Source organism: Telopea speciosissima, chromosome 7, assembly GCF_018873765.1.
Source record: "Telopea speciosissima isolate NSW1024214 ecotype Mountain lineage chromosome 7, Tspe_v1, whole genome shotgun sequence".
Classification (NCBI taxonomy): domain Eukaryota; kingdom Viridiplantae; phylum Streptophyta; class Magnoliopsida; order Proteales; family Proteaceae; genus Telopea; species Telopea speciosissima.
The window spans coordinates 65,178,032-65,205,064 of NC_057922.1; the positions used below are offsets into that span (position 1 = coordinate 65,178,032).

At 39.1% G+C, this 27,033-nt stretch overlaps 4 protein-coding genes across 4 annotated transcripts in view; 1 reads left to right on the plus strand and 3 right to left on the minus strand.

The window, feature by feature from the left end:
* Positions 1–1,694: 1,694 nt before the first annotated feature.
* Positions 1,695–4,378, minus strand: LOC122669117 (trimethyltridecatetraene synthase-like). The gene is made up of 2 exons (XM_043865795.1): positions 3,440–4,378; positions 1,695–2,375 (listed from the first exon to the last, which is right to left on the minus strand). Exons 1-2 carry the CDS (start codon positions 4,376–4,378, stop codon positions 1,746–1,748), a joined length of 1,569 nt encoding a protein of 522 aa, XP_043721730.1. The 3' UTR covers positions 1,695–1,745.
* A 3,532-nt stretch (positions 4,379–7,910) lies between these two features.
* Positions 7,911–27,033, plus strand: part of LOC122667975 (RING-box protein 1a) — a 28,157-nt gene continuing 9,034 nt past the window's right edge. Inside the window, exons 1-2 of the mRNA XM_043864481.1 lie at positions 7,911–7,920; positions 10,165–10,170. The gene's annotated coding sequence lies outside the window, so the exon portion shown is untranslated. The remainder of the gene's footprint in view (positions 7,921–10,164; positions 10,171–27,033) is intronic.
* Positions 8,340–10,738, minus strand: LOC122668783 (glucan endo-1,3-beta-glucosidase 8-like). Its single transcript, XM_043865316.1, has 2 exons — positions 10,355–10,738; positions 8,340–9,498 (listed from the first exon to the last, which is right to left on the minus strand). Exons 1-2 carry the CDS (start codon positions 10,729–10,731, stop codon positions 8,340–8,342), a joined length of 1,536 nt encoding a protein of 511 aa, XP_043721251.1. The 5' UTR covers positions 10,732–10,738.
* LOC122667970 (linoleate 13S-lipoxygenase 3-1, chloroplastic-like) lies at positions 14,078–18,962 on the minus strand. Its single transcript, XM_043864473.1, has 7 exons — positions 18,581–18,962; positions 17,986–18,263; positions 17,381–17,618; positions 16,976–17,290; positions 16,117–16,202; positions 15,323–16,014; positions 14,078–15,064 (listed from the first exon to the last, which is right to left on the minus strand). Exons 1-7 carry the CDS (start codon positions 18,957–18,959, stop codon positions 14,308–14,310), a joined length of 2,745 nt encoding a protein of 914 aa, XP_043720408.1. The 5' UTR covers positions 18,960–18,962; the 3' UTR covers positions 14,078–14,307.

The following is a 27,033-nucleotide window of genomic DNA, read 5'->3' on the forward strand; positions in this document are numbered from 1 at the left end:
TATGCCTTTTCAAAAGGTTTTTGGTTGTTGTGTTTCCCACAAGGTTTGAATTCATAATGTCCTTGATGTTGATTCTAGTAAAGCAAAGGAATGTGAAACTTTAGTCCCAAATTGCTTATAGAAGAGAGTAGAGTAAGGTATATATTGTATAATAAAAACTGCAGGGGTAGAATTCCTTGGAAGAAAGATTCACTTTGCTCTCTTTTCCGTAGAGGGGTTCTCGGTTTGTTTTCATACACGAGCCAAGTTAAGCCAATCTGAGCCAATTTTGGTTGTGGTGAGACCTTAGTGTGTTAAGTTTCTTTTTGCTTGTCAGACTTGACTTATATCCGTTTTTTCTTTTACCAACTCGTAGAAGTCGTAATAAGGTTCCCGTTTGCGAAAGCATCATTGTCGATACCTTACCAACATAGAGACCCATGAATATGTTGCATCATGATCAGGTAGGTGGTAGAGGGTGAGATTCCCTCTCGTTTGTTGTTTCACATTGGCCAGAGGGTTCAAAGTTGGGGTTTGTCAAGAACCTTACCAACATGCACTGCTCTATGTTCAACGTTGAACAGTTTTACCAATGTCGGATGAGCGTTGTTCGCCGCATTGCTTGCGTCAACGATCTTGCGTTGCGTGCTATCCAAAATGTTTTGGATGCCTGCAACAACTAGATTTTTTATGTCTTACCTCTTAGGGAGATACATCCCTTGAACCAAAAGGCTCACTATGCTCTCTTGTCTCTAGGGTTTCAAGGTTTGTTTTAGCATATGTGCCGAGTTGAGCCGGGTCAGGTCGTGGCGAAGCAAGGTGACGCCTTAATATATGAAGTTTCTTTTTTTTTTTCTCTTATTGAACCAAACTTGTAATTGGTTTTACTTTTTCCGACATCGGATAAGGATTTGTCTTCCCGAGATCAGTGGCTTTTATGTATGTTCGATGGAGATCATATTCACTCTAGTACCGTAGTAGGTAAAATTGACGGGGAAAGAGAAATCACCTTGGGCTTTATTGATTTACTACGTGATGATTTTATTGAAAAAGACTGAAGTTGCGATATTTATTTCACTCAAGATTGGGTCTCCCTATTAGGTATTGCCCATGGCTTCCGGGAGTATTCACGTTTGGCAGTTGCTTGCTCTGACCGAGATCTTTGGGATGATTCCATACTACAGTTTGGTGGAGAAACTATAGGACACCCTTGGGGAAGTGCACTAGGTGTTGTAATTAATCGAGTACCCCTAGAAGCGTGTGTACAAGCTCGTAATGAGGGACATGATTTTTGTTAGACGTCAGCCAAAGCCCGAGTGTGTCCTTACATGACCTAGTAAGTGAGTGCAATAACTACTGGAGTGCCTGTTACAGCCGTTCATTTTGTTTGCTGATTCACATTACCTGGATTACATCGTAGAGGGTGTCTACAGTCTTAAGAGAGTGACTGTGGTGGCACAACTCAACCCCACTTGCAGTTTTCTCCTAACATCTTCAAGTTTCTGGTTGCAATAAACATGAACAAGACTATTAATCATGAAGCATTACTAAAGCTGAAGTAATTTCTATTGGTGGCCATTTAGTGAAAGAAAAGTATAACTTTCATAATATCACTCCCTTGTTTTATTTACTACAATATTGAGCCCCAACACCCCCCCCCCCCCCCTTCCTTTAAAAAAAAAAAAAAAAAAAACATAACAAGTTTCCAGGAACACTAGGAATTTAGGAAAGCGATAGACGATCATACCAAACAAGAAAAAACATACTCAATGATAATAGACTTGAGCTGGAAGTCGGGGCTCCACCACGGCAACAAGTGGGTACTTTCTTGGTGTTGAGAGCCCAAAAATCTCTTCCATGCTCAAGTCCTCGGGCTTCATTTGTCCCGGCAATTTCCACTCGAACCCTTGTAATAGATTAGCCAAACTTGACTGAATCACCTTCAGCCCAAGGCTATAGCCTGGGCAAATCCTTCTACCCGACCCGAATGGCAATAGCTCAAAATCTTGACCCTTTACATCAATGTCCTTCCCTATGAACCTCTCTGGTTTGAATTCATCTGGTGCTTCCCACAATGAAGGGTCTCTTCCTATGGTCCATGTGTTGATAAATACTCGGGTACCCGCCCGGATATTATAGCCGGCAACTTCACAATCTTCTCTAGCTAGACGAGGAGTTAGCATTGGTGCCACTGGGTGCACCCTCATGGTCTCCTTCACAATGGCTTCAATGTATGGGAGGTGTGGGATGTCTTTCTCTTCGACCCATCTTTCTCTCCCAATCACCCTATCCAGCTCTTCTGAAGCCTTTTTGAAGATCTCTGGCTTTTTCAAGAGCTCAGCGATCGCCCATTCTACAGTCACTGCTGAGCTCTCAGTGCCTCCTGCTATTAGGTCCTGCAAGTAAAGGAGGAGGATTAATCAATAACCATTAGCAAAACCCAATTGAATGGAATGGGAAGGTGAGGTGGGCCTATATGCAAATAGTCCTGTACTGTTGGCACAGCCAAGGTTGGTTTGGAACCTCACTTTTGGGCCAGAGTTAAGTATAAAAATTTAATTCCAATTTTCACCATTATTAGTATGGGTCTAACACAGCAAGGATCACATTTTCATCATTTTTCTTGGGCTCCGTTTGTTTCGGCATAAAAAATTTTACACCGCAAATTTGAAAAAATTTCCCAAAAAAAAAAATAATAAAATTGGAATACTTTTCAAAATGTAATGGTAAAATTGTACGCCGAAACAAACGAAGCCTTGGGGAAATGAATACTACCTGGTTGCGTGCGGTGTGCGACTTCTGCGCCAAGACATTGGCCATGTGAAATAACCACTACACCCCTACGGAAAGGCGAAAATCTATGAAGATGCGGCGATCATTTTGCATGGCCCCTGTGAGATGCATGCTACATACAACCAAAACAAAAAAAACATTCTCTTTCCCATCTTTTTATGCTTCGTTTGTTTTCATGTAAAAAGTCATAAAAAGAAAATTTAGTCATAAAAAAAATTTTTATTGTTGTTATCACGATTTGTAATCTTAGTATCAAGATTGGATCGATGTATCAAATCGAATAAATAAGATGCATTTGCCTTTTTTTCATGATATTGATCCAATTCAAACAATTTTCCTGATATAAGACCGAGATCATGAACCATGACGTTAACCATCAGAGTCGATCTCACACAATCTATGGGGGTGTAGTTGGATCATTATCCTCTCAGGTTCCCTATCCTATACAGTTGTCTGGTTCTTCTCATAGGGGGCTGAAAATGACGACATAACCCCCTGCCCGAGTAAGGTTAAGTCATCATTTTCGCTCCCCCTATAAGAGTAACCCGACAACCGTACCGGACAGCGAACCTGAAAGGAAAAAAAATTCGGAGTGGTCTTGATGGTTAACCATACCACTTTCAGAGATGTATAGTACAAATCCTTTATTGGGAAATAGATCGAATACCTGAGTGAAGGCCTTGACGCTAGTCCGATCGAGCTTAACTTCGAGATTAGGATCATCTGCAAGCACCAAGAGCACATCAACCATATCTTTAGGGACAAAATTTTCCACACGTTCTCTCTTCCTCCTCTCGTCATGCTCATCGATCACATGTTCCAAAAACCAATCAAACTTCTTACTCAACACCTTCATCCTCTTCACAAACCCTTGCAGGTCCAAGAAATCAATCCAAGGTATCCAATCCCCAAGATTCATCACTCCATTCAACAAAAACAACTCGTCAAGCATCTTCTTGAACTCCTCCGCCGTCACAATCTTCCTCATCCCTCTCGTCGACTCCTCCTCTTCCTCCTCGTCATCCAAGTATTTCTTCCCTAACACCATTCGACTTATCACGTTCAAGCTCACATTCGAAAGGTGATCTTTCAGGTTAACTGTTCGACCAAATGACTCGTAAAGTCCCTTCAGGAGAGCTCGCATCTCTTCCACTCGGATATACTCGTAAGACTCGAGACGCTTGGCGCTAAAGAGTTCCATCAAACACATCTTACGAGCTTGTCGCCAGTAAGGTCCGTAAGGAGACCAAGTGATGTCGGAATAGTTGTAAGTTGTGTATTTTCCGGCGGCCGTTTTGGGTCTGGAAGCGAAATTGAGGTCATGGGTTTTTAGGAAAAGCTTTGCCATCTCAACGGATGAACCCACCACTATTGGGTACGAACCAAACCGGAGTTGCATTATGGGTCCGTATTTTTGGGCTAATTTATGGATGGAGTGGTGAGGGAGTGAACCGATGAGATTAAGGTTACCGATGATTGGCCATGGTTTTGGACCAGGTGGTTGGTTTAATCGCCGGCGGTAGGTTATAATTTGGGAGATCAATATGATTGCTAGTGCTACAAGCAATGCTGCAGCGTGTATGAACCATGGAACCTCCAACTCCATTGATCGATGACTTTGATGTGGAGCTGAAGGGAAAGTTTGGTTGGCTGTAGGGCTTGTGTTTGTGAGGAAGGTTTGGTTGGATATTTATGATGACAAAAAAAAGAAGATTTTGAGATCATTTGATGACGATTGTCTCAGTGAGGTCACGGGTGGAAAGGACTGAGCAATACACAAACTTTAAATTAAAGAATTGCAAAGAAGGAAATTGATGATGTTCTTTCCTTATTGATACAGAGAAATTCCATTTCCCGATGATCTTACAATTTTGTAGTTTTTCTATTTATGGAGTACTAGATCACAAAATATTAAGGTTCAATTTTTATCAAAAAAAAATAAAAATAAAAAAGGAAAAAGATCTCTGTCCGGGAGTATTAGCATAATCTATCTCTTTTTTTCCTATGTGAAAAGACACCTCTGCCCCCTTATTTTTAGGAGGAGAGAGATAGACACATGGGAGTACTAGCGTAGGCCACACCTCTGCCCCCTTGTTTTTAGGGTTTATTAGGCACAATCTTTTATGGGTTGATGTTCTCTATGCCGCAGCGCAGCCTGTGTCCAGACACATGGGCCTGCCATTCAAGGGGGCAGGGTGATCATTTCACCCACCCCCATGTGTTTGAGCGAAGCCTATGCCCCCGACACAGAGAACATTTGGCCATCTTTTATATATATGGGTGTCAATCCATTGGTTCAGCCAATTTTGGTTGGGTGGAATCGGTCTAAGGCTGGTAATGAGTTCAATCAAATCAGCCCCATTAAATAAAGTTTTGATTTTGGTCTGGTTTGGTTTGGTTTTTATCAGTTCCCTTAATGGTTTCTTATCGGGCTGTCATGGGTCCAATTTCGGTCTTATATATAGATGATAAAAAATTACTGAAAATGCTAGGGTTTTTTGTTATTGACTATTTGGGTTTGATTTGGTTTATGTTTTAGTTGGTCCAGCTCCTAACATTTTCATAAAAAACCCAAATCGACAAGGGTACGGTTTGGTTAGGGCCAAACTAGTAGGTTTTGGTTGGTCCAACCAAGTTGGGCTGGAAATTGACCTCCCTAAATTTTACTTGCCAAATGCTTAGATTTTAGTGGAAAATTTTCGTTTTACATGAATTGTAATTGGAAGCAAATTGAGCATAATTTTGGGGGAACAAAGTTTAATTGTACTGAAATTTTGGGATTAATATTCTTTTTAGGACAAATATGAAATATTCCAGAATTTTGGTTCAAAGTCCATTCAAATCCTAATGGTTATGGCTTGGAAAATGACTTAACCATGCAAGTAATTGTAATAATAGTTTTTTGAGAGAAAGAACGCTACTGATCACGTGTGATACGCAACCTGTACTCTCACACAGGGTTAAGGACCCATTTTTCTTAAGCATAATAATAATAATAATAATAATAATTTATTATTAGAATGAATGACTTAAAAGTCTAGTAAAAAGACAACTATTGGCGTGTATATCACTCAACTATTTGTTTTTGAGTTTTTATGAAGACTGACTCTTTTTTTTTTTGGTAATATATGAAGACTGACTGTTTACTTTTGGAAGTCTCTCTTTAGTCATTGAGGAAGTCTTTCTTTATTCTTTTTATTCTTTTGTGTGAAACATGAAATTGAAATCTCTTTCTTTCCGCTGTGATTTACTTTAGGACCCATTTTATTTAAGCATAAAGGATTGGTTATCATTTGCATTTTGTCTTCTTTTTTAATGTTTTTGGTAAATATCATTGCATTTTGTTGAGTATAGGGCAACAGACTTTGTCCAAGCTATATAATTATAATTTGGGAGAAAAGTTTCTCCTTATGGTACATCTCAAATTTGAAGGTTATGGTCCATAACGTCGTAGTTGATGTTGTTAGAATTTTAGTTCTAATAAAATTCTATATGGATATAATTAAATCCCTATACCAGACTAATTAGGGTTTTGGTCTAATAAAGGGATCATTAAGTTATATTGTTTAAGTGGACTTAGGGGATAGATTCGATGAGTCATAGGATTACTATATACGCCCTACCCATAACAACTAATTATTCTCAATCACTATGAGGAGGCATTCGAAGAGAGGAGATATTCGTCATCCCTGTCTTTTGTTCTTTATTTTCGATCATCTCACTATGGATGCAAACAAGGTTGTGGTTCTATCCCTATTTCTATTATTTATTTGAGTTTAACACGGATCCTGCTTGTTTTGTCCTATTCGATCGATTCATTCTAAATGTACCTTCATTATCAAACTTAACTTGGTCCCACATGAATTTGGTAGTCTCACATTTCTTATATGTGTCAATGAGATCATCGTGCATACAACTAAGTATAATAAAACATGCACTACGATTCTTCTTAAATCAAGGATCATAGGTTTCATTTTCTTGACGATATCAAGCAGTAGTGTCCTCATCGTGTTTTTCCATTTCAGTGGTCAGGTGTTCAATGCCTTCTTGCTCATTAAGTATTTTAAACTTACGATGTCATATGTCATAATTGGTTCCATCCAATGTATTGCCTTAGTTAAGGTTAGCAACAGCGGTCTTGGTAGCTATCATTACATTCCACAATGCGCTAGGAGGACTTTTAGTACACATTCAAAAATTTGTGTAATAAACCCTGATTAAAATCAACGGTTCTACATCACATGGTGAGACAAAATTTTTTGCTAGATTCATAATCAAATCTCGTGAGTGTGCGGATTTGGAGACGCGTGATTTTAACCAATTTCGAATAAAAGAAAGTCAAGGAGGAATGGGCATCTCCATATCAAGTGAGCAAGGATCCCACTTAAGAGACCCATTGTGGTACTTAAAGTGACACGTCGAGTCGATATAAGAAAATGATACACACATGATTGTCACGGCGATTAGGCAACCCAAGGCGTCGAAGAGGGTAAAAATTCAAGGTGGCACCAAGCAGGCGTCCAAATTGGCCAAAGCGCCTGGACACCTAGGCATCGCCTAGGCGCCGCCTTGACAATTATATATGGATACACAGTGCAGATGCTTCCCTTACATAACTTCTCAATAAAATTTAAAATTACAACCATCTCTTTACATTTCAAATTCCTACTACATCACTACTAGGAAGCGTCGCACTTTGCATCACATTCGAATATTAACTCTATCGCACATACATAAAAAACTTTGTCCCTTACTCTATCAAAAAAAAAAAAAGAATTGTCTATTACTCTACCAAAAAAAATTAAAAAAACGTCTCTTACATAAGTACCAAATTTTTTTTTTCATCCCATAGAAAATAAATTCACAGTATAGGTTGCATGGGATGAGGTTTGATATCGTATCCTTAATGGTACGAATCAAATAAAATCAATACCGCCACGAAAAGATACACACACACACACACACACAAAGCAAGTAATGTCATTCACTCTCCCTCTTCTCTACATTAAAATTTTAAAAGGTTTTATTAATCGAGGGAGAGAGATCTACACACTAGCATGATATATTGAAATTTTATACACTAGTATCTTATTGATTGTTGGATGAGATGAGAAACATAGCAACTATTCAAGCCTCTCTCTCTCTCTCTCTCACACACACACACACACCCCGCTGCATCATGCTCTATTTGCCAACCACCCTCAACCCCATCCCTTGTCCCCTACCTCCACCTGCAACCCCCACCCCTCTCCGCAACCCCATCTTTTAATTTCCCCTTCTCTTATTGCCATAAATTCTTTATGTTAAGGGAATAAAAGGGTTACCAAAAATAATTTAAAAGTGCCTTATCATATATATATATATATTTTGGGTAAAAGAAAGTAACTTATCATTATATCATTATTAAAACCTGACTGCCGTTGTCATATACATTTTCTGAGTACACATATTAAATGACAATATTTACCTATCATTGAAAAAAAAATGCATATTACACTAAAACAACAAAAAGTTAAGATTACATTTTTTTTTTTTAAAAACCTTGAGGGCTATCAATAAGAAAATCCCTAAATCATAAGAGTGGTAAAAAATAAAAACCACAAGATGATAGGCATCAATAGGTTGACGTGGTAGCCTGTGTTGGCATCATGTCCACCACCACCAACACTACCACCTACTTTGCTTGAAACATGTGTGCTGGCAACTAGAATTGGAAAGAGACAACCATCCTGAGAGGCATTCACATTAGTGATCTTTGCTGTACCATTGAAATCGCAAGATTCGTTAAGCTGGCCTTGCATTTGGTAGTAGTAATTATAAGCGTAGGATATATTCTCATTTGTATTCCCCAATTGGTTGCATGAGGATCCATAACCCAACGAGGTACAATCACCCATGGTGCATGCGTATTCTACGTTCTCAGTCACTAGGGTCATGTTAGTGCTTGAGTTATTGAACACACACCATTGTGATTTCATGTATTTCACTCCCTTAGCCCCTACTGGCAGCGTATCATTCCCTTTCCCAGTGAAATCCACTGGGAATTTGGGCTTCCCATCGAACGTAAATATCCCCCAATGCCTCTCGAAGTCACCTGGTGCCACACTCTTCATGTTCTCATCAAGCAATCCAAAAAAATACACATTTTCGTAAGCATCTGGCCTTAAATGGGTACCATTGCCTTTTGCCCTGTTACTTAAGTAGCCGTCGTAGAACCTCTTCGCATTCTCGACGGTGGCATGCTTGTCGCCGTCAGTAGGCCATCCAATTTCTCCGATTGCGATCTTTAGGTCTGGAAAACCAGTCTTTTTCAAAGCCCAAACCAATGTGTCGAAGTTAGCTTCGAACACATTGGTGTATGCGTAGTTATCATCAATGGTAGGTTTGGCGTTTCCATCGAAAAAGGCGTAATCGACGGGGAAATTTTCGTCTTGGTAGAGGCTGAGGAAAGGATAGATGTTGACGAAGAAAGGTGCATTGGAAGAGTTGAGGAATTTGACGATGTCAACCATGAGTGGTCTTATGTCTACTCGGAAATTACCATCTGAGGGATAGTCGGAATGAGAATCATAAACATCGGCATTGCAAGGGATGGTAGCTTTGATCTTGTCACCAACTCCAGCTTCATCAAGAGCCTTCTGAATGTTCTTTAGGGATGGGAATGTGGTTTTCATATAGCTTCCATTGTAACTCTTCAAGAAGGGTTCATTCCCCACTGCTACATACCTAATTCAAGTCTTTATCGGATCAGTTTTTACTTAGTACAAGGTGGTCGGGTTTCATGTATGGAATGTTCCTCATGCTCCAATCGCACGTGTTGACTTGGAATCCTGGAATCTAAATTCTCTCCAATGACATTTAATCCTTAGAGTCGATCTTCCACCATCCATGGGGTGTAGGGATATGACTCTCCTTCAACAGCATGGCGGGAGCTAGAGGGTCCAGCCCAGCAAAATCAGGGGATATATATATATGGTCATTTCAAAGAGGAGCCCACTTGGGTCCCACCTATGAAATGACCAAAACCCTCCTTGTTTTGCGGGGCTGGACCCTCCAGCTCCCACCATGATTGGAGGAGAGCCAAATTGTGGGGTGTACGTAGTCCCCATACCCCAGAGATGGTCCCCACACCTCATGGATAGAGTGAGATCGATTCTAATGGTTAAATGTCATTGGAGAGGATCTTGGCTCAGAAGTCCGAACGGTATTTTAGAAAATACACAAAACCTAATGGGTATTTGTGAACCCAAAGGGAAAAGGAATTATTTAAAGTCGATGCCTACGATTGGCCAAAAGGATCCTGTGCAGCATCCTGCCTGAGCTGCACGTGCAACGCCAGACATAGTGGGGCATGAAAAGACCGCCTCACCCTTGCTCGGATAAGGCGCTCGGACAGGGGTAAGGCGGTCTCTTCACGTCTCGTTGTGTCTAGCGCTGCATGTGCAGTCCGAGTAGGATGTTGCACAGGAGCCGATTCCTTCGATTGAGGATAGTAGTAGTAGGAACATTCATGCAACCCGAGTCGCATCAAATTTAGATAGAAAAAGATATGAAAAGAGAAGGAGTCTTAATAATTACTTACCTTATATCAACCCCACCTTCGTCCTTCAAATATGAAGTAACATTCTCCTTCACCCATTCCTTTGCATTGTCATAATTATTGCTGAATCGGAAAAGCTCATTGTTTGGGATGGCAATCATGACTTCAATTCCACTCCCAGCCAAGGATTTCACGACCCAAGGATCTGCATCGAACAGCTTCACCTGCTTGATTCCAATGTCCTTGAGCATCTGTACCACGGTTTCAGGTTCTATAGGTTGAGCCATTATAGTCCCCCAATTCACACCAATCGCCTCTGCAACATTGCCGGAAACCACCACTGTTGCCACCACCACCACCACTACAAACCATCTCCTTAGTTTCTGACTCTTGTTACTATTGGCCTGAACTCGAACCATGGTTCGAGACCCTTTCTCTCCTACAAATCTTCTTCTTCTTCCTCTCTCTCTTTCTCTACGATCTAGAAAAAGAAACTGAAGAACTAAATAGTTTTCAAATAACAAAAGGCAGGTTCTGTGAGACCCATTAAATCATTTCCATTTTAATACTCTCTTTCCTATAAATACGAACTCTCCATCGTAGAAACACTAATTGAGCATTCTTTAACAACCACCCGAATCCTTTGGACAAGTAATTAATTAGTATAGTCAAACATAGGTGGAGTACAACCTCTTATCGTTCAAAAACCTACTTCAACGGAGAAGAGTTTTAGCAATCGTTACCAACTAATAAGGGTCAGTTATTTACCTAAACATAACAAGACATCAACTACCTACTTAAAACTAATATTAAGTGAAATCACATTCACCATTGGAAATAGAAGTTTTTTTTTTTTTTTTTTGAAGAAAACCAATAAATATAACCAGATTTCTTAATAAAAGGTTCAATCATAATTGTACATAACCCATCTGTTGGCGTTGGGTGTCTTGAATTCTGTGGGTCTATATAATTGTGATGGGTTTTGGGTCTATTACATGTACAAGGATAAAATTGTAATTGTGTTGGGATTAGGGTTTGGGGTTCCTATATATTATCTCTGTGTAGAAAACCTATTCACAAGAGGGAAACACTTTATGAGGTGCAGAGTGGTGTAGAGATTTTTTTCAGGTTTAATGAAAAATCTATGATTTTCTTGGGTAGATGTAGGCAATCTTGTTGAATCACGGTAAATTCCTTGCATTGTGTGTGATTGTTTGTTTGGGTTCTTCCTCGTTGTTGCGCATTCATCTCCAACAAGTGGTATCAGAACGAGATTCGCTTTGGTTGGTTAATCCGATCAGTTCATTGATGGTCGGCAAGTATGATGGTTCTAATGATGATCCTCACGTATTTTGTGTGTATTTGACTGGTGGGGCAATCGTGGATATTTAAGGGATCGCATCGCAGATCTTTTACCAAAACCAAAACGTTCGATTACAATTATTCATTGATTATTCATTAGAGCTAGACATGAAATAGAAATAAAAAATTAGGTTAGGTCCAAAGAAAATACATCTGTTACATATTGACCTTGACTCTAATCGTTAGTTGCAGAGCATGCACGGATAGCTGAGAAAAATGCAATACACAAGGAGAGTGAAAGACAGAAATTTCTAAAGTACAAATCGAAGGTATTATTACGTGTAGAAATCGGATCGTAGGGAACAAGAGCTTTGTGCATTGTTGAAAATACCTGTCTGGACCCTGAACAGTATTTACTAATCTATTTCTATAGAGTTTCGTTGCTTCTTGTAGTTTTTTGGATCCTCGAGGGTATTTTTGGAATCTTATTCTCTCCTTTTAGGGTTTTCTTAGAAATCCTCTCTATTTCAAGGGTTTCCTTTTTTGAAAATCTTCATTTTTTCTCTTTGTTATTTATAAGCAATTTTGGATGGAAAATTTGGCTACCGAAATAATCTTTTTTTTTTTTTTTTGGGAGACAGGAGGGGTATCCGACTTTAGGCCGACTAAATCCCCCCTGGGCTCGTACATGACCCCTGCGCCATGCACGAACCGGGAGCTTCTGGGCCCTAGTGAGCCTCAGGCAGGTGGCCCCAAGAAATCCGAAATAATCTTTTTGCCAACGAAAAAGTCTAGGTCTTGCTGGTGTAAGGCCTATTGCATTGGAGAAACACACTTTCGCTAGTGATTTGGGTAAGTCGCTAGCAAAACAGTTTTTTCGCCAGTGATTTTCGTTAAAGCAATTGGGAGAAGCTTTTGGCACTCAATTTTAGGGACTAAGTGGTCATTTTCACTGTATAATCCCTGGACAACCTATATGTAGGTTTCTTTTAGGCGGAGGAGAAAATTGGATGTCTACAAGTGTACATGGCAGAAATGGCAATCCATCAATCTCAAAAGGCCTCAATTTGCCACACTTCCCCGGGGTCAGGGCACAATATGGAACATCCTTGCCGAGGTCCCATTTGGAACATGTCGTGGGTATCAATTGGTCTCAGAATGTTATAATGTGTTATGCCTTCTGAGGGCAAAGCGCAACATGGAGTTGCATAACTTCACTTTGAACACGATGACATGATGCAAGTAAATTACAAACAAATCTTAACCAAGCATGGACGCATGAAAGTTCCAAAATAAGAGTCTTGAGTCCCCATTGGAGTTACCACTGTATAGGAAGAAAGGGATGGATTTCATACCTCCATCCTCTTGATTCGTGATCGGAAAGGTCTAAACTCGTCGATCTTGGTAGGGATTGTCTAAAGAGGCATAAATGTTCTCAAGTATACGATTCACCACTTAGGAATATGTCTTCCTCTTTGGAGGGAGGAGTTATGCTTGACTTAGCAATGGATAAGGCAAGGTCTGTCCAAATCACTTGGGTAGATTCAAAGTTATGTGTTGGGAAGCTTTTACACCTCGCCCGACTGGAATCTGGTCTCTTTCTATTTGGACCATTCCTAATCTTACTATTCCTATTTACACACACACACATATATATATATATATACAAGAATATATACCTTAAACCATGGACCCTATGAGCATGAAAGAAATTTTATGCATCTCCATGCACATGCATCAAACTATCATCCTTGTTCTCATATGTTCATCTTATCATGTTAGGCTTAGTGTCAACCATGCTTAGGTCATTTAGGCTTTGAGTCCTTTCGTTAATTTTCATGAATACTAACTCTTGACGTGCAGCCAAACATATGGGTATGTGTTTCCTTACTTGCCCTTGTATTTTACCTTCTTACGATTTTCTTCTGCTATATTTTCTCCCAAAAGTATGTTATATCATTGTCTAGCGAAGTAATAGAAAGATCGGCAAGTTCAGACGAATTGCGGTGCCTAATACCTTCCCCGAACCCTAACTTGACTCATATCCAGACCAATGGACCATTTGTCCCCAAAAAGACGTAGGATGAGAGTCATTACATTCGCAATTTTGGGTCCTAAACCCTCCTCTAAGTGGTGACTCCTAACATTTATTCTCACTTCTCTCCTCTTTCCCAAAAAAATAAAGGAAAGGGACGAGGTAGAGGACACGTGGAAATAAAGGGAAGGGAACTGAAATCAATTCATAATATGACATGGTGATTGACTGATATAGACCGTATTGAACGATTTTATCCTTTTTTTAAATATAAAATCACTTTTTAGACCATTTTGCCTTCAATATGGACCGATACAAATATCGAGCAAATATCAATATCGAATATCAAAGAGATATGTATCAACCGAAACAATACCGATACCTTAAACCATGGACTCTATCTATGACTCTGTGACTCTGTGAGCATGTAAGAAATTCTACCAATATAAATTCATTAGTAATGTGGTATACTAAATACACCTCGTTCCCTTGTGGGAAATGAAATCTATTACAATTTCTCTTTGCCCCAAAAAATAATTACACTTATTACATTTACAAAGCGCACAAGGGCGCTTTCTAGTTCCAAGAGAAACAATTAATGCGCCAAGGCAAGTTCATTATATATATAGACATGCATATAGTGTCAAAAGAATATATCTCAAATGGATACGCTGTTAGGAACACCTCTACAAGTCACCCCAGGCTCCGAGCTTGGAGCAAGCAACTCGTAGGGCAATACCCCAGCCCCACACCGATTCCTTAAACTCGGATCCTTATTCCTCTTCTCTATCTCCTTCTCTATCCGTTGGATCTCAGCGGAGAACCCATAGAATGCCTCGACGATGTCAGCATCTCCTGACCAGATGGACGGCTGTTGTCGTTCCCCAAGATACTCTTCGTCGGGTGAGTGAGTCGAAAGCGTGTCCACCACGGCCATGAACTGAGTCGATTGTAACAAACTCGGGAGGGCAGAGAAGAAGAATCTCTGTGGGTCAGCCACGAAGAAGTCATAATCTGGGTCACCCTCTACTGGTATCAACCGTCGCATCAGTGGAGGCCGGTTCGGTACGTAACCTCCGTAAGGGTATTGCCCGAAATTAAGCGCCGCATGTTGAGCAGAGGCGAGCCATATGATGGTTGTAAGGATGGAAGTGAGCTCCTCCGTATTGGCAAGCTTGGGCCACCAGTTCTTGTGGCGGAGATCCGCATGTCCGACGTTGACGGCCTCGCTGTACCAGCATTGGAGCTCTATGTCAGACCGGATAAAGCTCGAGTCCGGGTAGTACCGGTTCACGTAGGTTCGAACCCAAGACTCGATTGCAGACCAGATGAGCAGACCATCGTTAGCGTAAGGGTAGTCTTCAATAACCAATTTTATTCCGTGAGGCTGCGTGGGGTCTTCAACTGCCATTCCTCTGCAACACCACAACATTCAAAAAAAACAAAAAAAAATTCAATTTATTTGAAGAAAAGTATATTTGGTATGGGGGCTGTTATCTGTGCTGGCTGCAACGCAAGCTGTGCCAGGGGCACATGGAGATGGATGCAATGATCATCCTATTCCTTGAGTGGTAGGTCCATGTGCCTGAACGCAACCTGTGTTGTGTCGTGGAGAACATTCTCCCATTTACTATATAGTGGTTAAATTTGGAAACTATGAAAAGGGAAAGGACCTTCGGAGGAGATCGGCAGGGAGGCCTTCAAGGTCGAAACGCCAGAAATTGCTGTAGGCAGCGGCACTGATCTCCATGCAGTATTGGCCAGGGGTGAAGCAGGACTCGATGACACCGCCAGCACTGATTAGGGTTTGGCGTGCAAGGGCGTTGATCTCAAGGGTGTACCTCATGTGGGGATCAAGTAATTTGAAGATCGGGTGCATCGCACTCAGGTGTCTGTGCGCAGATAGTATGAAAGGCTCCATAGAGGCGTGGGTGCGTAACCAGTGGTTGACCAGTTGGTGAACACCTGCGTCGTTGGAGCAGACGTGGGCCTTGCCAAGCTGCCAGATCCAGTTGGTGGTAGCATCAACTGGAGGGGTGAGAACCCTTTTCCACGAAGACGATGAAGAAGGAGAAGAGCCGCCAGTGTAAGGGAGAGTGAGCTCGATAGCGATTGGCTTGAGAGTACCGAGACGTGTCAAGAAGAAGAGCGTACGAGTAGCGTATGCCTTTCTCCCGTCCAGTGCATTAATCTTCTCTAAAAATGGGAGATAGATGTCATGGAAGTCCAGCATAAACAGTCTTTTCTCCTCCAGTGCCTGTGGAACGGACATCCCTTCGATATGGCCCACGATGTGTTCTTCTTTGATCGCCGATTCTGGTGGACCGTAGATCTCTGGATCAAGCTTGCTTACGGGTGGGAAGACCTAGTTTAAAAAAATGAAATTTAAATTAAGTAAAAAAAATATAAATATAATTATGACGTCACAGAAATGTCGTATTTGAAGTGAGATCACTCAAAAACTCACCTCAAGCCTCTGAATGTTAACTGGGTTGATCCCTGCCATTGCTTGACGAGCGAATTCGTCGTCACGTAGCCAAGAAAACTTGTCCTCTGCAACCAACATACGGTCAACAGGTCAATACAATCATCATAGAAAAGCTGTGTGTATTGGACTTTTAATGGGCTGTGCCTGAAGTCCAATCCAGAAATTTATCCGGTCCAGTTACAAGCCTTACTGGGTTTAGAATCAGACCCATGCTCTGCCAATCCGCTTGCTTATTAATAAGGGTTGGTCTACACATGTCTACAATTTAGCCCAAAAGCCCATGGGCTTTAAAAAATCGGATCCTCTACTGCTGAGCTGCCCGGTAGGACCCTACTGCCAATACACAGTAAGGCGGTAAATGACCGCCTTACCCCCACTCAGGCAGGGGTAAGGTGGTCATTCCCCGCCATGCTGTGTCTTGGAAGTAGGGTCCTACTGGGCAGATTCCAGATTGGCAGTAGAGGATCCAAATTGTTGATTCTTGTATAGAAACTAGGGTTACGGATCTATAGATCACGCCGATTCTGATTCGAATTGGATCAGCCGATTTAGGTTGATCTGGAATGGATCGATCCTTGAACGGAAATTAGTGTTATGAATCTACACACGGCTTCCGGGGAAGATCCAAATCGATTCGTATCCAGGATTTTATGTTTTTAAACCTTGATTAGATAGATAATTGGATACGAATCTTTATCCCCTCCAATTCGTTGCCCTCTTCAAAAACAATGCCCAAGGTGAGGTCCACTCTCCCTATTAGAGGAATTGGAGGTACCCGCGAATTGGAGGCGATAATTTTCCAATTGGATACATAAGGAAAGATGATGAGTGAGCTTACTGGTGAGAATCCTTGGAGTATCGTATCTGAGAAGTCCCTGATTCATAACATTAGACAATGGAATCTTCTTTAGGAACTCATCCTGTAAGCCTACTTTAAGGCGTAGCCCTTCTCTATAAAGGCTATCGACATCGGAGAACCCCTTAAAATCATGGTTGTCGGCAGAGAGACTAGTAATCATCAAAGGTATTAAATTGTGAAGCACTGCCTTGAGCCTTCCAGCAGCGAATGTGTCTTGTTTAGACTCCTCAAATGCCTCATCCCTCGGCACATACATCGGAAATGGCTTCTCCACACGGCTCTCTGCTTTCATGTCTGCAAAATAAAAACATATCATGAATTAGTAATCAAATTGCTTACTTTTCTTTCAATGGAGATTTATAATTGAGTTGCAGAGACACTAACCAGTTTCAGTGGGAAGACGACCAGTTCGACATCGTCTGGGATAAGGGATGTCTTTACCTCCGAGGGTTACCCTTCTGAACGCAAAACCCTTATCTGGATTTCCCAGATCGTTGTAGGTATCATAATCGTATACCCTATCAGATGCTTTTCTAGTCCCTTTTCCATCACCTCTTAGCTCTTTCAGTTCCTTCTCTCTCAACTCTCTCAGTCCAGCCGGTGTTTCAGAAGGCAAATATGGCTGCTCAGAACAAAAATTATCCCAAATGAGTATAAAATCCACCATTAATGGCTATTCATATAGTGAGGACAAAGAGATGGTTCTATCGTGATTGGGTTGTTCGGCATATCTTTGTGCCAATCACGTCAACAGAACTGTAAGAATATTCAAACAAGAAATTGAAATCTGGTGTATATTTTCTAATTTCTAATATTGAACAAGAAAATGTCAAATTTGGCGGATGAATTTTTTTCAACGAAGTATAGTCTTGACTAATTGACCCTGAATCTTCAATTGGACACGAAAACTAGTTGAAAATTTTACCAACATCGATCTGATCGAAAAAAATATATACATTTGAAAGAAAAAGCCAGTGACGGAAAATTACCTTATTAGAGAAGAAAATTCTATTTCCTGGATGATCTTTCTTAGATTGAACCCAGGAATTGCAGACGAAATGAACAGGACCACAAGCAAACCCTTCGATGGTGATGGTCTCCAAGAAGAACTCGTTCTGGTGCTTGTTGCTCACTGTTATGGCACCCGGTTCCCCAAACATCGAGTCCACCGTGAGTTCTGCTGTGTAATGAACTCTTTCTGCTCGAACCTTTGATTTCTTCGACCAGTTCAGAGCGGCTTCTGTGCTCTTCTTCGGCGCCTTTGTTTCTGCAGAATCGGCCCAAAAAAAAAAATTTGTGGATATTGAATCACATATAGAAAATTTTTCCTACTTGGATCAAATTCGACAGATTTACAATAAAAATGTAAAACCCCAGAAAACATTTACAGTAAGAACCCAGAAATTAAGCGTATTGCCTGACTTGGATCAAACCCAAAAGCCCAAAAAGGAGAGATTTTTTTCACAAGGCGAAGACAATCCAGAAAAGAGGGAAGCAGCCCAGATAGGAAAGCAAGTTATCTGGATCGAAATCACTCCCTCACCAATCTAAACACAAAGGTAAGTGAAGGGAGAAGTAACTCACTTGGATCGATTTGGGTGCTAACAAGCTGTAAGACAACATTTCTGCCAATCTTGTCGGTAAAATCGTCAAGATGCTTTACAATTGTCTCCTTCAAATCTTCCTTGTTCTTCCTTCTGACAGTAACTACAGCTCTCACCTTAAACTTCACTGGCTTCTCTGGTGCAACAAGCTTTACCAAATCCTCACTAATGGCTGCAACAGGGACCGACACAGCCTTCCTTGAATGCAATCTTCTCTTCTCGAAAGGAACCAAAACAGGAGAAAATGAAAGGTTGTTCTGTTTCTGGTTAAACTTATGATTAAACAGAAGTCCTGAAGCAGGAACAAAAGATGATTTCTCCAACAAAGAAGATCCCAGGAATTCTTTAGCCATGGCCATGAATCTTCAATCAACCTTAGGAGTTGCTATTCCCTGTTTCAGTTTAACTTTTACCCCCTTGAGATCTGAGATTTTTTGTAGGGTATTGAAGCAGAGAGGATAGAAAGAGTGGAATCTGGGGATAACAGAGATGATGATTTTTGTTGATGTTTGTTTCTGAGTTGGGTATTTATAGGGACAAAGAGAGAGTGGAACTTGAAAAGCAAAAAAAAGAAGGAAATCGAGAGCCACTAAAATGTTTCACACCGTCCACACGTTTTTAATTAATTTCATCTGGGCTTTTGTTTTGATTCTCAGCTTTCCTCATAATATCATCACCAACACAGTAAAGCTTGAGAATTGAAAGAGTTGTGACGGAGGCAATGATGCTGCTTTGTGAGTCAAAACGAGTAGCAAAGCTTCCTAGTAGTAAGAAACGCGGTACCGGAAGCAGAAGAGAAGGTGGGGGATCCATTTCCGAAATTCCATATTTGATCCCTTGCTTCTCTTGAAATGACAATACTATCCTATATTTCTAATTAAACCCAACCCGACCCAACCCGACCGGACCGATTTTAAATGGGACAGAAGATTTCTGGTATGGGTTCCCAACGGATCTAGAATATTAAAAAAAATAACGAATAAATTGAAACCAAAACCGTTGGGATCTTTTTAGGATGCATATTTATTTATGGGGCGTTGTTCTCTGTGCCGCAGCACAGGCTACGCCCAGGAACATAGGGTGGGCGTAATGATCACCCTGCCCCCTGGAGTGACAGGTCCATGTATCTGGTGCAGCATGCGCTGCGACACAAATAACATTCTCCCTTTACTTATATAGGAGAATGTTTCTTTTCCGAGGGGGTCCCTCCACTAGCATCACCTCGCTTTCTCTCTCATCCCCAAGACATAACGGAAGGGTGTAAAAAGACTCAGATCAAGCTTGGGGTTGTGATTATTGAGTATACAAAAAGGACGTTCTTGTTTATTCATCTTCAACATATAAATAATACACTGTACGTTCAATCCCTTCTGTGTGAATTGTTATATTGTGTTATAGACTCACTATATGGTTAAGGGTTTCGCCCCAATCAATGATTTCCTTGCCCCATATTGATTAAACTGATCGGAAGCCCTCATTGGCTCTCACTTACCCATGTAACGTTGCTATTGGGCAGGAAAAACCTTCCCTTTACTTATTTAAAGTTAGTTAATACTTAATAGTTATACATTATATAAGGTTATGTTGTGATTACATTAAATAAGCCAGTGTCAAACCCTAATTTCTTATTGGTTCAGGTCATTTATGACCCAATTACCTAGAAGGTAGCACACCCGACCCGAACTCAGGGATGAATGCTGATCACCGGAGAAGGACCCTGGCCATTGATCAAATTTATAATTGACCATAGATCATTGACCATTGACCATTGACCGTTGACATTTAAGCTCAAGATTCAAGGTCCAACCAACTGCTTTTGTTTTAATTTAGAAAAACCACTTTTATATAATTGACTGATTCATATATAACCATTTGATAATATGTTCAATAAAACTACAATTAAAAAGAGATCTAATGGGATAAGATTGTCTCCTCTCCTGCCCATGTAGGATCTATATTCCTTTAACAAAGAGATATAACCAAGAGTTTGGAAATTATATTTATGGGAATAAGATCTCTGTTCGGGAGTGTGGCCTACACTAGCACTTCCATGATTCTCTCTTTCCTTTCCATGTGAAAAGACATCTTTGCCCCCTTGTTTTACGGAGGAGAGAGATAGACACATTGAAATGTTGGCGTAGGCCACAGTCCCGTACAGAAAACTGCTTCCCTAATTTATATACTAACACAAGCTAATAGATCTAAAGTCTTAATGTTGAATAGCCTTGTCTTTCTTAGGGATTAAAACTATAATTGAATGATTTTTGCCAAAAAGAATGGACAAAATGCACATCCTATTGAACAAAATCCCAACATTTTTTAAAGAAAAATGTGAAATCTTGACACTTTTTCCCAGTCATAAATCTCCTCCTAAGTTGGTAGCCTGATTCTCAAAACGAGAAATAATAAGCTGAAACAATGAGTCAAAAATAAGTATCTTTAGGGTTGGAGACTTGGTGGTACAAAAAATACAATTGAAATGCTGGGCAAAAATATTGATAATCCTTGGGATATAAAAAATATATTAAAGATTCTTATTATATAAGGAATATTCTCCATGTCACCATCATATATGGCCTATATAAGATAAATGGTATTATGGTAATGGTAATTGTAAAACCTAGCAACATCATTTTTCTGTCCTACGATTTTTTTTCCTCCCTACTAGACTAAGAACACCCCCCCCCCTTACATGAAGGGAGGGCAAATTCAGCATGATGATAGATTCAATGTAACCAACTCTAGTTACACATAGCAAAACCCATTATAGGAATATATACGTAGATTCACATGCAATTATTGAACTAAATGTTTTTTCGTTTTTCTTTCGAGGTTGGTAATTATAAAAGATGACATCATCATTTATCTGTCTTATTATTTTTTCCCCTCCCTCTAGGACTAAGAAGACCCATCTTATATAAAAGGCAAATTCAGCATGATGATAGGCTCAATGTAACCAACTGTGGTTATACATAGCAAAACCCATTATAGGAATAAATACATGGATGGAGATAGAGGAGTTGACAATGTTACCTCCTCGAAACCTGCACTTTACTAGCAAGGCACCACCCAACTGAGCAAGTAGTTATCTTTAGTTAAATGTTAGATACCAATAGAAATCTTCTTGAGATCCTTAGCTATCCATTATGATGCCGTATGGATGCAATGGACCACCAGTTTATTTTTCTAATAAATAGTGAACTTATTTAACTTTTAAATTGGTTTTATTACTACCACAAAATTTGTTGTTATCTGTCACATGCTTATTCCAATCATCCCTACTCTGTCATGTTTCCAATAATAGATTTGAATGTAATAAACATGATCTCCTTTATGCTTTACAAAAATGCCCCTCAAAAGGGTTTGCTACATAGCAAAAACAAGTTTTAACCAAGACATTTTCCCTTATTTGGACTAACTTTTTAGTTTTTTAGCAACCATCAATAGAAATATTTTCTCCCTCGTAAACATGTAGTTTCACTATCCATTTCTCTATTCTTATTTCATAGTTTAAAATGTATTATTCTCTTCCCTATACAATGATTAATTATTCCTAGTTTTGATAGAAAATCTCTTAAATTTTCATTCCTTATTGCCAACCAAGCAAATTCTTGAACTTATTTGAAACTTATAGAATGATACATGACCTAAAATAACAACAAAAAACCAATGTGGATTCCAAAAGTACAACATGTATCATGTATATTACTGTATGTTACTTTTTATATATATAAACGTACATTCATAATTATACATATATTTATATATAAATAAGCTATATTCTACTGTTCCAAAAGGATTGTCTTAATTGTTTGAAAAACCCCATATTTAAAGAGGTTGTTGTTGATACCTTAATCCTCTCCTATAATTCAAACCATGTTTCTAATAGTACCTAACAAGTTTGTCTTACATAAGACATGGAAATTTGTATTGAAAGTCAAATTGAATTATAATTTTTTTTAAGTAAATAAAAATAACATGGAAAGTACAAACCATAACAATTAGCACCTTTTTATTCCAAATTAAACTCAATAGAATTATTGCATTTGTATAGACTTTTCGTTTTTAAGTATTCATATTATTTCACTTTAATTTACTTCTCTTGAAGACTTATATCAATCAATAGAAATGAAGTTGACGTAGTAAAATAGTTAAAAGGGGTGGGACCTATCTGTAATGGGGTGAGGGAACAAAAAAGAAAAGGGAAAGAAAAGATGGGGAAAGTGATTTTTGTGTGCCCATCTTACCACCTTTTTTCGGCCAAACAAACGGGCCTTCTACTATGCAATAGTAGCTATTACATGTATAATTATGACTAAGAGAAAAAACTTGTTTTTGCAACTTTCCCCCTTCCTCAAAATTGTGGGTGCAATTTTTTTTGGTTTGATGTATAGTAAAGGGAAAAGGCCAACGGTGCGTACCACCCTCTCCCATTCTGTCTCCTCTTGACATACTTTCATCTTTGATATGTGGGTCTCTAATATTGATGAACCGTGTGGCATCCACTCCCATGCCCTCAATGGTTGAGTGTAGAGATTCTATTACACACACCAGCAACTGTATATCCCCTCGATCTCCTTTCTCTACACATGGTGATATAGTTTTTCATTGTTGTGAACAAATGGATTTCATAAAAAGAAATGGACTTAGTTTTCCTTCATTCACGATGAATAAAGCATCTCTTCATCCATCATTTTTAGTGGTTGGATGGGAATCCTAAAACAGTGTGAAGACTAATTAAGACTTCCATACAATAAATTGAGTCATTATAAGATCTTAATGATGGGATTCTCTTTAGCCTAAGTGATGAAAAACTTTTTCTAAAAGAGAATGGGACATAATTGTCATTACCATAAATATGAAGAATATATTAATAATTTCACTGTCCTAGGGAAGTAAAAGATTATCAAACTATTGGCGTATGAAAAGATTATCCAAACTGTTGGCGTTTGAAAAATAAAACCCTTATTTATGTTTTAATAAGATGGTCTATGGTATTGGGATTGACTAGAAATGTCTAAGTTTAAAGTGTCTCACCATATTTTAGGACATTTTCTTATTCCAACTTTTCTACCATAATAATGTATTAGTTTCTAGTCTTTAGTCTCTTAGATGACTAAATGGAAAAAGTTTTTGGGACTAGAAATTATGGTAGGAACGATTCTTTCATTATTTATTTGGAGGCATGTTTACTGCCTAGCAATTTTGATTATTGACCCATAAAACATCGTGCGCCCTTTTGGTAGTTTTAGATTTTTATTTTTTATTTTTTATTTTGCCACTTGCCATCTTGGTTTTAAATCAAGGTAACGGATTCGGCCAATACTGATACCAATTATGTCGGACCGATACGAACATTTTATCTCCGATTTTGAATTAAAAATTTATTGTTTAAACTATTATTGGTGAAGTTTGATCTTTATCTAGAAAGTGTTGTGGTGATTCTTCGGCGGCTCGTTTCGCTTTCGAAACACGTTAGAATGGCCTAAAAGTGCATGCATAAGTGTTGTAGGTGTTGTCCCCTGTAGAGCTTATTGAGATCTTCGATTTGATATGTATTTCGATCATATGTTGGTTTAGGTCCGAATCAGACCGGGTGGATCTCTAGGGGCAATTATGTACTTTCTGGATTAAGGTTTTCTTATATAATGTTGTTATCTCTTTGAGAGATGTGATATTGAAGGTTTGTATTTTAGCTTCACAGAAGTAGTGGAATCATTCTATCGCTCGGTCATGGATGTAGCCTTCCTATTTGAGGTTAAACCATGTAAATCTTGTCTTATGTGATTGTTCTTCTCCTTCTCTTTGTTTTCCTCCTGCAAAATCGTCATTCTAGGTGTTGTTTTTCTAATATAGACCTTTTGATACATACTGTTCCACTGATCCTGTATCTATCAAAACATAGTATTGAACATAGCCGACATCAATATGGAGTAGTCGATATAACAGATCCCCATGGGGTCTACCAATCTATAAATTTTCAACTCCATATGAACTGTCATGTTGTCGCTATAAAAGAGTGTAGTGATTAAAAATCAATAAAATGCGTTTTGATTTACTAATCCATTGAGACAATTATTAATTTATTATAAAAAAAAATTGGAATTCAAATAAATGAAATATGTGATTAGGTGATGATGTGGATATTTCTATAATATTAAGGCAATGATAAAAAAATAAAAACTTCCATATATGGCACAAATGATCATTGATGCCAAAGACCCACCTCCTCGAGAAATTGTTTTACTTATTTTTAACTTCTTAAGCAAATGAAATTAGGGTTTGGTAAAGTGACAATTAATCAATTTGTTTGTGGGCTTTGACAAGATCCATTAAGTTTTTCATTATTTTGGCCCATAAAAAAAACGTTGGAGCCTCCACACCTCAAAGTAGAAAGCATATTCCATGTCTTTCCCATTTTTTATTTTTGTTGGGTCTAAGGTATGTCCCCTTTTATGTGTTATGTATCTTTTTTCACTCATATGGAAGATTACACATACTTGAAAGAGCAGAGCAGCCATGTTAATGGACTTATGTGCAAGTCTATATAGGCGCCTTGGTCCATCCATCTCTCTCTCTCTCTCTCTAGAAAAGCCAAGTGAATGGACTTGTGATCTAAAGTAGAACATAAAAGCCTATTCATGCAATCATGCTAAGTTATTCTGGTTTGGATATCTTTTTCTACATTCCGTCTTAACTATTCTATTTTACCTTTGCAGAGTGGGTTAAGTCATGGTTTGAGATCCCCGATTGTTATTAGAGAGATTATAGAAAGTTAGCCCAATTTTATGTCATTTTCTCTTAGAAAATATGGTGCACTAGAATAAAAAAGTTTTTAATAATATTTCTACAAACCCAAAAGAAACGTTTCCAACAAAATCGTGCAGAACTTGACGGACGCCTTCATTGACAAACCTCCTTCCATCATCAATCCTTCCCAAGGAAAATTACACTGGACTACTCCTATACATGGATATGCTAAACTAAATTCTAATGGTGCTTTCATCAAAGGAGTTATTGCTAGTTTTGGTGCTCTCGTCCGAAATGACCAAGGTTATTTCTTGGAAGGTGTTGCTTTAAAAGATATTTCAACATCTACCCTATTCTTTGAATGTGCACGACAGTGCCTCATTGTTGTGTTTGATCAGGTCAAGTTTGCATCAATCATTTAAGGTGAAGCCATCTCGATTCGGACTGGATTACTCCATGCAAGACATCTGGATGATATCCAAGAGCTTAGAACTTTCTTTCAAGACTGTTCTTTTCTTTATATCCTTAGGAGTATCAACCATGCTGCTAATACCCTAGCTCGGAAGGCCTTATCGTTAGAGGAAGCGATAGTGTGACCTAATTCCATTCCATGGATTGTTCAACTTTGTAACTTGGACTCCATGAGTTCCTCTTATCAATAAAGGAAACTCTACCAAAAAAGAATGTGGTGCCATGAAGTTTGGTTTGTTGCTTACTTTGTTGTTGAAGATTCTTGACATTTTAGTGGAATCCGATTTTGCAAAATTAGTTCAATACACCAGGCTTCTCTCTAATCCTCCATTGGAAATCTTACCCTCTCATGCAAGACATTTGAATCTTAATTTCTAATTTTCATTAAGTTATATTGGTATGGATGTTTTGAGATCTACAAATTCTTCAACACATCTCTTAGCTATTTTTGAATCTTCCTTCTATTATTCTTGTGGTATTATCGTTATTCTCAAACGGTCAACAATATAAATTCAAAAAATACCTTACACCTTTATTAGAGAGGTGTTCTTTGGCACCATTTCCAATAGGTGTCTTTTTGCCTTTTTAAATTTGACTTCAACATTTGTGACTTTTGGGAATGCTTTGTATGGGTCTCTTGAAGTGGACTTGGATCCTGTCAATCCCGGCAGTGTGCAGCCGTGTGCAGCGCCTGGGATTGAACAGGCACTTTTACCGCCTTACCCCTTGCCCAACGCCCTATCCGAGTAGGGGTAAGGCGGTCAAAGCGCCTGCTCAATCCCAGGCGCTGCACTCTGACCGGACTGACAGGATCTTTTTCCCGCTTGAAGTGGCTTCACTCTTCTATATATATAGTGTTGGTCCCATGTAGATGATTTTTTGTCTTAATAGTTAATACTTTCTCATTGTTTGTCATACTTCCAAAAGTTCTCTTGTATTTACATAGACTATTGAATTGCTTTTAAGTCATTGTGAGTTTTGTTTTAATAGAGTTGAACACTATCTTTCTCCCAAAATGGCCTTTCAAGTCAGGTCTATTTGTTGTCCTCCTTAAGATATATATCTACATGTATGATGAAATTACACGTGAAAGTGAGTATTGAGATGTTGGGAATTATAGGTATAATCTACACATCAGTCAGGTTGATATATATATATATATATATATCCACATGTTTATTTGACGATTAAAAAGGGGTGGGAAACTTGTGA